General features: G+C 37.6%; 2 protein-coding genes across 6 annotated transcripts in view; both read right to left on the minus strand.

Moving 5' to 3' along the window:
- Positions 1-3,694, minus strand: part of Secp43 (tRNA Selenocysteine associated protein) — a 33,475-nt gene extending 29,781 nt beyond the window's left edge. For 2 of the 5 annotated variants that reach the window (XM_067081374.1, XM_067081371.1), the window contains exon 1: positions 3,457-3,611. In XM_067081374.1, coding sequence (XP_066937475.1) covers positions 3,457-3,549 — 93 coding nt within the window. In that variant the 5' untranslated portion in view covers positions 3,550-3,611. Of the gene's footprint in view, positions 1-3,240; positions 3,399-3,456; positions 3,612-3,675 lie in introns of those variants that run through there. The other 3 variants (XM_067081375.1, XM_067081372.1, XM_067081373.1) reach the window with 2 other exon arrangements.
- Positions 3,695-9,268: 5,574 nt separating this feature from the next.
- On the minus strand, positions 9,269-15,234 carry LOC136825286 (zinc finger protein OZF-like). The gene is made up of 2 exons (XM_067081377.1): positions 14,767-15,234; positions 9,269-11,192 (listed from the first exon to the last, which is right to left on the minus strand). Exon 2 carries the CDS (start codon positions 10,742-10,744, stop codon positions 9,731-9,733), a length of 1,014 nt encoding a protein of 337 aa, XP_066937478.1. The 5' UTR covers positions 10,745-11,192; positions 14,767-15,234; the 3' UTR covers positions 9,269-9,730.
- Positions 15,235-15,367: the final 133 nt, after the last annotated feature.

Below are 15,367 nucleotides of genomic sequence, written 5' to 3' on the forward strand. Positions count from 1 at the left end.
CTCGCATTATCACTGCGGTCTACTAACGCTGCAAATTGTCCCAAATTTTCTGCATGGAAGACAAGCGCGTGGGACTGACACGGTATCAGGATTGGGAGAAAGCGGTGTCGGTGAGTAAAACTACCCAGGAACTACAGAGAGCAGGGATAATAGAGTTTACAAAAACCTCTTGACTACCTCCTGACCTCAAGACCTAGAAGAAAGGAGCCTTCTAATCCCTATCTCTTTTCTAGCTTCTTCATGTACTTCCCCTACTCAGTCAGACAAAGTTAAGTTCACACTGGAATTTAAGTCAAATCAGCAGAACATTTTTGCCCCTGCATGAAAGCACCCAGGGTGTCGGATCTAGACTAAGCAACAAGCCTGGTTTTGCAGCCTTTGCTGCAAAACCCGGATACCATAGAACCAGAATCAGACATAGTCTAACTAATATGTAACTCTCAAGCTTATTAACTAAGCGCCAGCCCAAGAACAACAAACCGGTACTTCACCAAAAAAGAATTAGAAGTTCGAATTGTTGAAATACTACCAACAGCAGAACGTATTACCGGTTCGACGCAGCAAAACTAATAGCGTGTTCTTGGGAGGCGGTTCCCGATACCCGATAGAGGCGGGGTGAAGGATCACCTTTGTAACACTAAGCGCTAGCGCGAGAATTTGAATACTGCTGCGTGGCGATCAAAGACACAACAACTATATGTAACTACCGGGTAAGTTGTATAAGTGAAACCGTGATTTATGTCGATGAAACTTGGGCAACTCAAATGATACCAAACTATATCACAATTATATGATTTCGATAACGGCAACGGAACAGTAATAAAAAAACTATAATAAATGACGTAACTCAAAAACATTGCTCAGTACAGCATCCAAATAAACGAAACTGAAAATGAAAGCGCATCTAATCGAAATATAGGTTTCCAATTTTCTTGCATTTACCATTTTTCATATATTGAAGATACATCTAAAATTTAAGTGGGACAACAAAGTTCATTCTAACTTTCTAATATAGTACACGATGCTTATTAACGAAGCGCAAACAAAAGAGCTTGAAGTCGAGAAGGTTAATCCAGGATTTACAAAGTCAATTTAAAGTGAATTAGGTATTCCCAAGAGTAATCGGCTTCTCTTGACAAGTAGGATTGAAGGACATCAAAAGAAGAGCAATACCGCACTGTCTCTGTCAGAGGGCAAAGTCTCTTCCCTAATATGGGTAGTACTATAGTATAGTTCCTTTTACAACAGGTCTCCTTAGCCAATCCCTTCAAACATATGAAAAATCACAGTGACTTGCACATGCGCTGAACATTTCCATAACAACAACATGTGGTCAGTCTTTCTCCCATTTACATATGTGTTCCCAAGGGTCCCCAACCATTGGGTAGATATGAGTTAATAATAGTTGACTGACAAATACCACCTTCACCAGCAACACCAAAGTATAGGAAAAATCAGTTTCAGGTCATAGTCCATACAGATACTTAGTCCATACAGAGTTCTTGCTTACATATGTCCGAATTTGTGAGTTAGGTTTTCCTTTGCTTGGGAATGTGTCCACGTCATTCTCAACTGCGTTACAACTTTACTACAAGTTGTGCATCCTATATCCCAGTAAATAGCCTTTCTTAAATCTCAGTAGTTGTTACTGGTGACACGCTAGGCTGCTCTTTCACTAGTTCTTCTGGTCACTGCAGTATGTCGTTACTGTTGGGGGCATTTTGAAGAGTTGAGTCAAGAAGCATGCGCATGCACAGACCAGGTTTGGGTTACTGCACATGCTCAGTTTTTTTCTAATTGATCTACCATATTCTCCGATTTCGATTTGATCCAGGCCAACCAAACATAGGACTAGGATTATACCCGCCAGGGCTGGGTTGTCGACCTTGCTCTGAATTCGTCCATCTGATTGCCACCCACGAATGCAATGGATCTTTGCCTCAGTTGTGATTTAAATATAGTAGTTATTTCTGTTATATCTAGGGATCAAGAGTTAACTCTTGAATATTTTGCACGGTACAAAGTGTTAAATTTGACATATAAATGTCCAACCTTTTGTATGCAGACTAGCGAGTCAGAAGATTGCAAAAACTGTACGTTTCGGCTAGCAGGAAACCCGAATTTTGCCTCTGTAGTTTAGCAGGCCAGCCTTAAGTTTGTAGTCTAGTGGGACCTTTTGTATGCAGACTAGCGGGTCAGAAACTAGCGAATTTGGTACGTTATGGCCACCAGGAAACCCGACTTTTGCTTCTCCCCACCCAAAACCACAGTTCCCAACACGGTCCCCCTTACTGTTTATTACTTTTTCGGTTGCTTTTCCTTTGAGCAACACTGACAAAACCACGCTTTTCATTACCGTCATGAAGCACAGAGGGAGCTATTTTTTTGGCGCGTTTTCTATAGCGATTTTTTGGTCCCAAAAGTGGGGTCCCGTGGTCTTTCACGGGCTCCCATTTCTAATACAGGTAAGGCTAGAACGAAGTAGCCTAGCCTAAACGACGTTTCTTATGTAGGCAAAAAGTAGCCTAGGCTAGTGAGGTCTGTAGGTGCAGCTGGGTGGACTACCCGAATGTTGTAGCCCTTCGCCCCCCGGGCCAGGTCACGGCAGGTCCCCCTTAGCGTTTGTTAGCCTATAGGCTTCTGCATATTCATCTGCTGCATGCTTACGACAATTACGACAAGATAAACGTTTTTCGTGCATTTTCTAGCGCGAAATTGGCCGCCCAACTGCTATAAGTTTTGGTAAAATTTTATAAGTTGCCAATAAGGCTCCAGCCAGCCATTTTTGCATGAAAAACCATTTTGAGTTTTTCTTGCAAAAATGACTAGGAAATAATAGGGCACTAAAAGAACCTTAAAATACCAATATAACTTCACCAACGGGTGTTGACTGGTTACAATTTTGCCGTATTAGCTATGGAGGGGGGGGGTTATTCTTACAAGTCGTAAATTTTCAAATTTTTTATTTACCATTTGCGCATAATGTTTATGGGGTTCAAAATAATGAGAATGAAGAGCTCTTTTCAAACATGTAAGTTACAATTTCCTAGTGTGTATTGGCAACTTATAAAATAATACCTTACCCTCAACTGGCTCGGCATGGTAAATCTGGCGAGCAAGGCTGAATTCCGTACACAAGAGTATCTTAAGCCTACACCTAACTAGGTTAACCTACTGTCACGTTTTACCACATGGAAAGTTAACCTATATCACAAGTATACAATTGAAATAACTACTTACATCGCCCATCCACAAAGCCCCTTCCCGCGCCATATCTACTGTAATATTAAAATGCAACGCCAATAAAATGCACAACGATTAAAAATATGTCGAGCGTCCGCAGATCCGAGGCAAATGTAAACAACGTATTAAACATTCCACCGGCTACAGTAAAACACGAAGATGAACTTGGCACACAATTTAAGCGCATTTCTATAATACATGTGAATAACTTACATCTCCCATCCACAGTGCTCCTCCCCATGACATTTCTGTTGAAACATCAACAGGTTCGTAATAATAGCAAAAATCAGTGTATAAACTTGACATGTGGTCGTTATCTTAACGAAACCTAAACCAAAATAAAAACTTCTACCGGCTGCAGTGATAACGTAAACTTAGCAAGTACTTTTAGTAAACTTTAAGTTTTCAAAAAAAAAGTTCCTTTGACCTTACAATAGTGAAAGGCTCTCAATCCAGAAGAAAACAAAATTATTTACAGAGCAGGAGTTTCAGGTTCTATAGTAATTTAAATATATCTTGTTTGAATAAATAAAAAAAACAGAGATAATATACTTCTATCCTCTAAAGAAATACAAGGACCCTAATCAATGGATTCTAAAAACCTAATGGTAACTTTCACCACTGCTTACATTTTGCTAGCGATGATTACCTCATTGAATATTAATTAAAGTAATTTTTCATATTCTTTAAATGTTCGTGTTGAATTTTCTGTGTACACACGTAAACTTATGTAGTATTAACACAAACCTCCCCACACTTAATAAATACCACAGAAAAGCGTGAATAACTTCAAGTCCTCTTTCAGATCTATGAATAATTCAGTTGGATCAAATTTTACTTCATTTTCCTTTAGGCTATTAGTCTCATGAATTTCTTTGGCTTTGGGCTATATCACTTTCTTCAGTCTATACAACAAAAATCAGTTTACTATAATGTGTTAAATCTTTGGCAACAAAAATAAATTTTGCTCGAAACTAAAATTTGTTTATCAACTGCTATCTAGGGTACACCTACACCTGCATCTACAGTACATATACCCCGTCTTAGTGGTCTAACTTTTTTTTTTTTCACATAACCAAACCACCTCAACAAACACTAGACCATCTTCATGTAACCGGCGAAATAAAATTGTATCATTGGTGTTTAAGTTGTTATGGTTCTTTGTCTGTTTAAAAGAGTCCCTAATGAAGTCAAATACGGACTGGGTTTTCTCCAAGCATCTGTGTCCTTTCAGGCCACTATGGATAAAAATTAATCTCCTTGCATGAGAACGGAGCTAAATAAACACAGAATCAGCCTTAAGCGCAGAGGTCTTAGATTAATGATCATGAGACTCAGACGATAAGGAGCCTATCTTGGTTATTCAGCGCCCTATTTATTTATATTTTTCTAAGGGCAAAAAGGAACTCACTGTTCTTAGAATATGCCACCAGATATGCTACTTGAATCTCATAACTTCATCAGATTGCAGATACTTAAACCAACTGTAAGTTTAACTTTTGAAATCTGTTTTGTATCACAAGAAAAAATATATACAATGTATTACCAGAGGAGATTCATCTATTGTTGAAGCGATTTCATTAGTTAAAATCGAGCTAGAAATTATTCTCACTCAGCTTCGAATTACTTAAATAAGTCCGCCAGGAGGCTCACGGTATGAATCGCGTATGTAAGTCCCAGCTTTGAATGGATAACTGAGGGCGCTAGGTAAGTCCCATGTGTACGGTAGCTTGGCCCCCAAGACTACGCAGGATCTTAATCAGGGGCCTGGTCAGTACGCCAGATCCCCACGGTGGCCAAGCAAACAAAACCCCCGAGGGCACCCCTCCCCCACCAACAAATAAATAAATAATGAAATGGTTCAGCTATAGCTAGACTGGTTCTCAAGCTCCTGGTTGTGCACAGAATCTTTTAAGGTTCATTTAACATTAGTATTCACAAATCTATGAGTTGTATCACGGACTTAAAATTTTATATGAAATTATTCTTCACCAAGCACTTTTTGTCAGAATTCCAATTCATAATTGAAAAAAAACTTGAGTTTTGCATGGGAAAAGTACTGTATATGAAAATCATTTTTGGCTCGCTAACTAGAAAATTTCCATGGCATTTACTTTGTATGTTACAAAACTATATTCTTCAGTCTTAATGAAAATATAAAAAAATGCAATTTCAAACAAGAAAAGGCACAAAATGATGTTAGATTTTTTTCCCCTTAATTACAATCCCATTGTCTATCAACCGCCCCTCCCCTACCTGATGGAATAAAATTTTTAAAAATACTTCCCAGTGCCCAAAGTAATCGGTCCAAATTTGCTCAGGGTTGGATGAAAAAAAAAAAATGGTTAAATATCTAATTAATAATTATACATATATATATATATATATATATATATATATATATATATATACATATATATATATATGTGTATTAACATATTTTTACAAGGCTAAACATTCTCAATCAACTTAGGAACTCCATACTTGCCAACAACACCATCACCCCGATAGGGGGTTAGTGCTGTGAGTCAATCTTACATGGTTCGCAGTAGAATTACTAAAGGGTGTTTACAGTTTCCCTTTAGCCTCTAGCTACACCCACATTTTAATCTCTTACTTAACCGTCATTCCTGCATCCTTTCTTCAATCTTGCTGTCAAACCTCATTAACCAGTAGTTTTCAGTTTAACTTCGGGGTTTTCACCCAACTCCACCTTTGGATCCTTGTACTTCATCTCCTATATTTTCTGGATCTCTTTATCTTGCTCCCCAAAACATTCCGACAGCCTCTTTACTGTCAAGCACTGAAAAGCTGAAAGTGCCAAGTGCTTGGCATGATCTCGATTTTATAAATCAAATCAACAACGCCCGTCACCACCTCTATCTTCATCCGCGATCTTTGCTCTCATCTTCCCCGTTTTATGTTCCTTTCTGGTAAGATTATTGGCTTTAACATTTGTCTGTCAGGAATTTCCTTTGTTTAACTCCCATTCATTTCTAGCACAGTGATATTCATCTGTATTTAGTTTAGTGACACTGTGCCTAGTACACATCTCTTTTAAGACCTTATGACAGTCCATTAAATTTACAATCCCATTAATTAACTTTACTGCCCACTTTTGGAAAAGAAATATTGTGGGACATCACTCTGCAGCTTGCACCTCTTGAGGGTGGCTACAAGCCGGTCAACATGTAAAAATCTCTTACTGATTTCTATTCAAAATCACAGATATTGAATGGGCAGATTAACAGGCATACAGATGGGAAATTAGCCAACAATATGGGTGCTCCACAAACCTCTTTGGCTTAATACAGGAGCAAGGCTGTCATAAAAGTTATTGGAAACACTGGGTAAACAGGCCAGAATCTGCTAATCTACCCTTGACCCAAGCTCACCTGTGTGCTTTCTGCTTTTTGTAGAAGTGAGTGACCTTGACATGACCCCAACCGTAAAATGTTGCTGCTCAGTTTCCCATTGAAATTAATCACTTTCATATCATATAAATATATTTTTTTGTATGAATTTCCTTGAAAATCATCAATATTTGATTAAGATTTGCCCCTTTTATTTTTTTTTAGCCAAAAAATTAAGGTTGTCAATCTAACACTATTTGATAGCAACAGTTAGGCTGCTAATTAAACTTCAAATGATTTAATTATTTCCCCTTACTTGTCTTTATACATTGTGAACAATAATCTTCAAACTTTCTTTATGAATTTATCTCCCCTTTGAACTGAAGTTTGAATATTGAATTGAATAAAGAATTTAGGGCAAAGGCCAAGCGCTGGGACCTTTGAGGTAATTCAGCGCTTAAATGGTAATTGACGGTAAAAGGTTTGAAAGGTGTAACAGGAGGAAAACCTCGCAGCTCCACTATGAATCAATTGTTAGGAGAGGGTGGAAAGTACTATGGAGGAAAGCGAATATGAAAGGAGGTACAGTAAAAGGAACCAAAGGGGTGGCAGCTAGGGGCCAAAGGCATGCTGCAAAGAACCTTAATTAATGCCTACAGTACACTGACAGCACTAACCGCCTCCAGAGTTGAATTGAAGTTTTGTGCAGTTTAAATCTTGATATGAGTATATGTATAAACTGAAGTTGACTTTGTAATCATTTTCTTCAACTGAAGAATCTATGATCTCCAGTTTAAATATGCTGAAGTTGCTGATTCCATACTGCTGGTAAGGCTACAATACTGAATTGTCTTTTGCTTGGCTATTATGTATTCTGGTGATGTTACTTGTTCCTCAAGAAGCACGGACAGAAACCCTTCAAAGTTATAGTTTATTTGGATTTTACAGTGTGTGGTCAGTTCCAATAAAAGAGGAAATGGTTAGAGGAAGTTTGAGAAGGTTGGAGAATATTAATACACCAAGATTTGATGGGATTATAAGTGGGATACTGCAGCATAACAAGAAAAAGTGTGACTGAGAGGCTGACCAGGATTTATAAGATATGCCTGGATGATGAAAAAGTACCAAACAATCTTGCACCAGGAATAGAGCGCTAAGCACATAGCCCCCTACCAGAATGGTTGCCTTAAACAACGCTGTGGTGGACCCAGTTATACATAATCCCAAAGAGGCACCTGCTCATAATTCTGGTCTCTGGAATGATTCCTACAAACAGTAGGCCATCTAAATTGTTTCTGGATGGAAAATTGTTATTCTCATTCGACAATGTAAATGCACTCTGCTGAGACATTCCCCTCAAGCTATGGCTAGCCTTCCCAAAACTGTTCTATCAGGTTGCTCCCTTCAACACTTTTCAATACTGCAACAGGACGCCAGGACCAACTGGGGATATAAGCACAGAAATGGCAAGCAAATGTGCAACTGTAAAGTGCACAGTTGCACCTTTGCTTGTTATCTACAGTTTACCAGACTGGACTTTGAGTGTCTTCAAGCCAGAGTGTTCGGGGAGAAGGAGCCATGACAGACTCAGCATGAAAAAGAGACCACAGCTGAAAAGTAATAAAGGGAGATTTTGGAATTAAAGGCATTGTAATACCCTGCAAAGATGCCAGCAATTACTTTTTGGCCTTCTTATGATTTGCCCAATACTTCTCCCACCGTGATGGAGACCAGCCAAAATATTCCTCACAAGTCAAATCAGAAGTAAAAGTCTGACCTCTGCAAAAGGAGCACTGAGAACAAGGGTTTGCAGGCCATGGGTAAAATTTAGAATCAACCCAAAACCAAAGGTATTCAAACACCTTTCTCCTTGGAACAGCCATCCATCATTCTCTCATCGTTATATAATCTCCAACGACATCCAGCACAGATAACAGATGGCAGCAGCCGAAGCTGTAACGAGTGCAAGTTAAGCAATTGAAAGAGCAGTGGGTACAACCTACTCCTCACTTACCTGCAGCTAACTTATTACATTCATAAGACGCATTAACAACTACAGGAAAAAATTATATTCTTGTGATGCAAGTGCCTAGATATACATAACAGAAAAATGCCTCCAAAGAGGCTGGTTTACATTAAGTCTCTCTTGACTTCTTCCCATGAATTTCATCTACATTAGTTAAATGGATACCTCGCTGACCTATGATAACTTGCATGAGGTGGGTGTTACTGCAACATGTACTCACCACCTTGAGCTAAGATTTAAAGTTCCAAATTTCTCTTCTAACTTGCAGGTTTGAGATCATCAAAGGAAATTTAAACAAGGTATTAATATACAGAGCAACCTAGAGATTTCAAAGAACAGCTTACCAGTAGGGCAAGAGCACATCTCAATCAATGGGTGTTCATGAATCTTGCGAAGAAAACATGCAATAATTTTCTCTAAATTCTTTTAAAATGAAATATCTTCAAAAGTATCCCATCAATGTACCCTCAAGTTAAGGAATACATCAATAAAAATAATTAAAATGATGGCAAGGTCTCTTCCAGCAAAGGTACATGAAGTATAAGGACCATGCCTCAAATAATACCTATATTATTTAGGTACTGACTATAATAACACCTATGCAATGCAGAGCAGGATAACAATTATAAAAATAAAATTACAAATGTACTAAGCATGATGTACTGTATTTCACAGAGAGGCAAAACACATGAAAATAAAAAACTATATGTACGGCACTATGCTACTACTGCATATCCATTAACACAACACAAACACATAAAAATCACCTTGATAATACACAATTCTTTATTAGAGAGAAAAATGCATTGCTGACATCAAATCTACTGACAAAAGTTGAATGGGATTAATGGTGAGCAGTCAAGAAGTAACCCGGTAGGGGCATACCACTAAATTATGCCTTGCATGACAGTGTATATGGCACTGATGGTTCTTTTACTTTCATCAATTACCTTCAGCTTCTTCCTACTTGGCTGTTCATTTTCTTTATTTTGCCTCACTTGGATTTCATGAACAAATCTCACAGGTAATCATCGCCAGTCTAGAAATGTCACTCGATGATCTCAAATAATTTATAACAAGCAGTCAAACTGCGCATTGTTTTTTTTTTTCAAGAACAGTCAATATCTGCTTCTCTTTTTACAAGATTAAGTGCTTCACTTCTAGGTGGACTTGATTTAAGCACACGGGGAAAATTATTAAAGTCATTTTTCCTCGATAACAAAGATTCACCCTGATTCTCATCTTTAAGCAACGACATAAAACCCTCTTTAGATGAAGAATGAATACTGTCTGAATCATATTCCCTTTCAGTATTCTCCTCTAGCTCACTAGTCTGGTGATGCTCTATGTGCTTGGCCAGGCTAGACTTACATTTAAATACTTTTCCACACTGATTACACGTAAATGAATGCCTGTCCCGTGAGTGAATGCCTAAGTGTCTTGTTACCTCTCCTCTATGGCCAAACTGCCTACCACAAACAGGGCAGACGTAATTCTTTTCCTTGGTATGTACAACGTTATGTTCCGTCAAATGTGATTTCTGAGAAAACTGCTTCCCACACAATTCACACTTGTAATTTTTCTCTCCTGTATGAATCACCATATGCCTGCTCAAATGTGGTTTTTGATAGAATTCTTTACCACACACAATACAGCTAAAGTTTTTCTGGCCACTATGTATGACCTTATGCCTAACTAAACTTGACTTGAGGGAAAAGCCACGTCCACACAGCTCACACTCAAACTTTCTCTCTCTTGTATGCACAATCATGTGTCTCACCAAGTGAGACTTCTGAGAGAAGGGTTTTGCGCAGATGGTGCAACTGTAATTCTTCTCCCCAGTATGAATGGCCATATGCTGTATAAGATTGGACTTCTTTGAAAATGCTTTGCCACACTCTTCACATATGTGAGTTTTCTCACACGTATGCACAGCCATGTGGTGATGCAGACCAGATTTATATGGAAATCCTTTTCCACAAACCTCACACATGAACTTTTCAGTACTGAACAACACCACTGGTTTAATTAACAGCTCCTCTGTAACCACGTCAGGTTCACCAAAGCCTTCCTCCTCCTCTTCTGTCTCCTTCTTTATGTAAACAGTCTCAACTCCTTCCATTTTATGATAAAAATTTCAATTAATGAACAGTAAGAAAGTACACATTGTATACAGACAATAATACATGTTTCATAAAAGTTATTTCGACATCCTTTGCCATAATGTAATACAAACAGTCAAGTATAAATAAATATCTCAATACTAAATATAATTACCTTAAGAATTATACTCATCAATAATTGTAAGAATAATTCACCTTTAATGCGCTAAAACATAGTGTTAGTACCGGGTACTTTTAAGTTCGCTGTTACAATATTTTTTCAAGCACAATATTGTATCTACTAAAGAACAACATTGACATATGCACTTAATAGATACCCTTCATGTTCAAATCAGGGTATGTACCATAACAAATTCATCTTATCTTAGTCATCATCTCTAAATAATTAAAATAGGCTCATTGGACGAAAGTCAACATTTCTTCTCCCTCTGAGCTTCTGCAGCCAACCTGAAAAAAAAAGTAATTCCATGAAAAATAAGTCCTTTCTTGAAATGATTTCATAAGACATTATTTAAGCAATAAATACACATTCATTCAAATATCTAATTTTAAATGAGAAAGATTTAATCACTAAAACAAGCAAACAGCACTTCATCTAGGAGTTAAATACCCACTGCATGTACCAGTCTCATTTGTTTGAATAAGTTAATATTTTGATCATACCACTATAGTCATACACAAAATGATCAATAACAAATTCTGTACGTACTGACAACATTCCATTTAAAAGACTGAAGGAAAATATGACAAATAAACAAAAAAAAAAAAAATATATTGTTGTGGACAAGGATATGGGGTACTGCACCTCCATATATATATTCTATATTCAAATCTGATATTTCAAATATGTTTATAACTAAAGTTCCTTTGTTCACTCACCTTGTTAAATTTAGTTTATACCTTGGTTAAACTGAGGGCATTTTCTTGCTACACAAGATGTACTGTACAATATGCTACAAATTATATTAAGTACATTGCAGATTAAGATGCAGAACTTTACTGCAAGTTCAAAGGCCCCTTTAAACATAGAAGTCAGCAGTTCTCTACTAAGAAACGCAGTATAAACTGTACAGTAATTCAAGACAGCAAAACTAATAAATTTTTATTATACAGTGCAGCAATAACAGAAATAACAGAATGATGTGACTATGTTTTGTCAACAAAACTTAAGGATTCAAGAGTTTTGTCAAAGAAGTAGATGAAGAATATTCTAATTGATAGAGGCATGAACTGCCTTTAATCACTCGGCCATAAAGGCACAAATGTTGTATCAGCCATTCCAACTTCAGTCAATATGCTTTATCTTTAATAAAATCATAAACAACCTAGTCAAAGTAATCCTTAAATAATCATTTTGTTAAGATGGGAACGAAATAAATGAAAATAAATGTCACTAAGATCAACAAAGTCCCATTTATCCAATTCTAAATCACACAATGTAAAAAAATATATAAAGCAACTGAACTCTTGGCTTACAAAAATAAAAATATTCTCTTAAATTGTAAAGGGATTAAAATTAGCATTCAAACCACAAGTTATGACTTCCTCACCCAGAATGATGTCTATAACTTCTTTTTTATGTATAGAAGTGGCCAAACTGAGAAATAGCGTATCAGTTATATGAAGCATTTTTTGTATCTATCCAACATTCTAAAACAATGTTGTGCAAAAATGTTTTGCAACACTGTGTTGTAATATTCATAGACAACATTCATAGTCTTTATTTTGAATCATAGGTACAAACATAGGCATTGATCATGGAAAACCACTCCTAATCTTCAGCACCAAGCCCTAATACCCTGATGTGTCACAAGTCCAAGCTTATGCAGTACTCTTCAGATTTACGTCATTTCTTCACATTTTCAGGACTATTACAAATTCAATGTCAAATTTCAGCTTCAGAGAGCACCTGGATGGATGTTTTTCTGACTCCTCCCAGTTTTCACAACCATTTCTTCTGTTTAACAATGGCTGTTTTATGTACGAAGTGTTGCAACTGACAAATGACACTCCTCCACAAAACAATTTCAGCTGCAAGAGTGAATTGCCGGGATTGGGAATAAGACAAGAAGCAACAAGTGACTGCTAGCTGTGGTCATACCAACCTAAGGAGGGGGGGGTGCCCCCATATTATAACCCAGTGTGCAAGATTAGGTTGAGACGAATTTCAGTATTTAACTAGCTTGATTTATGGCACTCCAGGTCGCACTCTACGTCAAGTAAGTTGGTCTTCATCCTTTTGGTCAGGTAAGGACTCAGCAGGGTAATAATGCGGAATAGTCGTGCACAAGTTCAGCTATGTACGATGCAGTGCTGGGGAGGCCCAGGGACACAAAGCCTTCCCAAACAGGTTTTGGTGCAATGCCCTAGAATAGGTTAGGTTAAGGGAAGATAAGGTTAGGATACACCCACAGTGCTTTAGAATAGGTTAGGTTAAGGGAAGATTAGCTTAGGATACATCCAATTTGAAGTATCTTAGAGTTGCTTTGAAGCAAGGCGTGACCAGTGGAAATACATCCAATGCAAACAACTCTTCTGCAGTTTTACCTCCCACCAGTTAACTGTTAAGCTACTGTTGATAGCATGAACTAGGCTATGTATCATTTAAACTAATTATTTTGTGGTATATGCATTTCCTACCTTTCTGAATGATGCAAAGCTCTTGGTTTTAGTGTTCCCCAACCCAAAAATACCCGGTTTTCCATTGCTGGGTCCACTATAACTGCTGGACACACAGGGGACGGAAATCCACAAAAATATGTGGTTCACACCAACTATAGCTTAATGGACATTGTTTTGCTTTAATACAACAACTCGATATTGAAGTTTTTATGCTGCGCTCTCAAGTCTCCTTAATAAGCTTAATGCAAAAATCTTATTAAAATCTACAGCAAATTGGTAAAATCTTACTTTGAACCATTATTGCATTTTAGATCTGAAAGTATCATTTTCCCATATCTTAATGCAAGCTCTGACCATTTCTGAAGCTCAATCTATTAGCAAATGAAATGCCCAACTACTATTACACCTATCCTTACCTAACCTAGGGTACCTGGACCTTACCCTAGCAAATGATATTAGTTTGTAAACATTCCATTATCATACCTTGATCTTAATGAGAACTATCAGTGAGTCTGCTGTCCCCAAATTTCATTTGGTTTGATTTTTTCCAAACCCAAAAACCTCACTTTCCCACTGTGGTCTCCCAAATCGTAGGATATTAGGGAGGGGTCCAATATCTCTGAAGATATTAATTTGCTAACAAAACAAACGTCAGAAACATTCAAAGCATACATTAAAACATAAGAAAACATTTTCAAATCCAAAATGCAATAATGCTTTAAAAGTAAAATAATACCATAAAATTTACTGTTATTGAGATATTATTAGCATCTCACATTTATGTGTGTGCTTATGGTCCTTGGGCCAAACACAGCATTCATGGAAGCAGCTGCGATAGGAGTGGTTAGAATTGAAATGGAATAAAACTTTAGGCTAAAGGCCAAGCACTGGGACCTATGAGGTCATTCAGCACTGAAAGGGAAACGCAGAGTAAAAAGGTTTGAAAGGTGTAACAAGAGGAAAGCCTCCCAGTTGCATTATGAAACAACTGTCAGGAAAGGATGGAAAGTGAGATGGAAGAAAGAGGGCATGAAAGCATGTAGGATATCGCACAGGAATGAACGAGACTGCACCTGCCAGCCTAGGGGCAGAAGGGAGGCTGCAAAGAACTGTAAGGCTTGGGCTACAGTGCACCGTCTGAGGTGGACCAACCCCTTCAGGAAAAAATGATTTGGAGTGCATAAAACACATGATAACCAGCCGAAAATAAATATAGTTACGCAAATTCACGCAATCTACGCCAGACTAGTAGGCTACGCTGATATACTACTAGACTAGGTTTAGAGTAAAACATATAAGTAGCCTAGGTTAACCTATGATAAGTCCTAAGTAGATTCTCTTCTGCGGAAAACCAGGATACTCATCGTTAAAAGGACAAAGACATAGTTGCCTTTCTTACCTTTGAAATTGGCGATTTCACTCACATGCCTAATTAATCGGGTAACATCTGTCAAATCTTGGTAGGTTCAACGTTGCTGAAAATACAGACGAGTTTTATTGGTAAAAGTAGTAGTAGGGGGACAAGCTTTGCAACGGCTCCCTGTTTTGTTCTCTTCTTCTTCTTCTGCCAGGTTGGCTTAGTTTAGATAACGCACGCCTGATGTGGACTTAAAGAGTTCAAACGTACCCAGTAAAAGATGAGTTTGTTGGTATTTCTGATAAATCCGCGGAAACACAGAATAAAACAGTCTAGTAGAGGTAAGTCGGGTAGATCAGATAAGTTTTTTTTTCCCTTTTATTTCCTCCTTTTCATTCTGTCCTTCTTGAAGTTGAAAAAGTAAAGACACATTCAAAATTCAGATGTTAATAATAAACTGCTGAGAAAGAGAGTGCCACTCAGTAGATGAGATGTCCTCTCCCTCAAGTCAAAGGCCTCAGGGTGAAAACGGAAACAAGAGAGATAAGAGATGATAAGTTTTTATAAAGCCGCCATTTTGAAGATTTCAAATAATTCTGCAGTAACAACAATATAACTGAAATAATGTCTAAGTATTTTTTTA

This window comes from Macrobrachium rosenbergii, chromosome 37 (assembly GCF_040412425.1).
Source record: "Macrobrachium rosenbergii isolate ZJJX-2024 chromosome 37, ASM4041242v1, whole genome shotgun sequence".
In the NCBI taxonomy this organism is placed as follows: Eukaryota; Metazoa; Arthropoda; class Malacostraca; order Decapoda; family Palaemonidae; genus Macrobrachium; species Macrobrachium rosenbergii.

Excerpts from the sequence above, each read along its gene's own strand:
- LOC136825286 (XM_067081377.1), bottom strand. The coding sequence starts at position 10,744 with ATGGAAGGAGTTGAGACTGTTTACATAAAGAAGGAGACAGAAGAGGAG.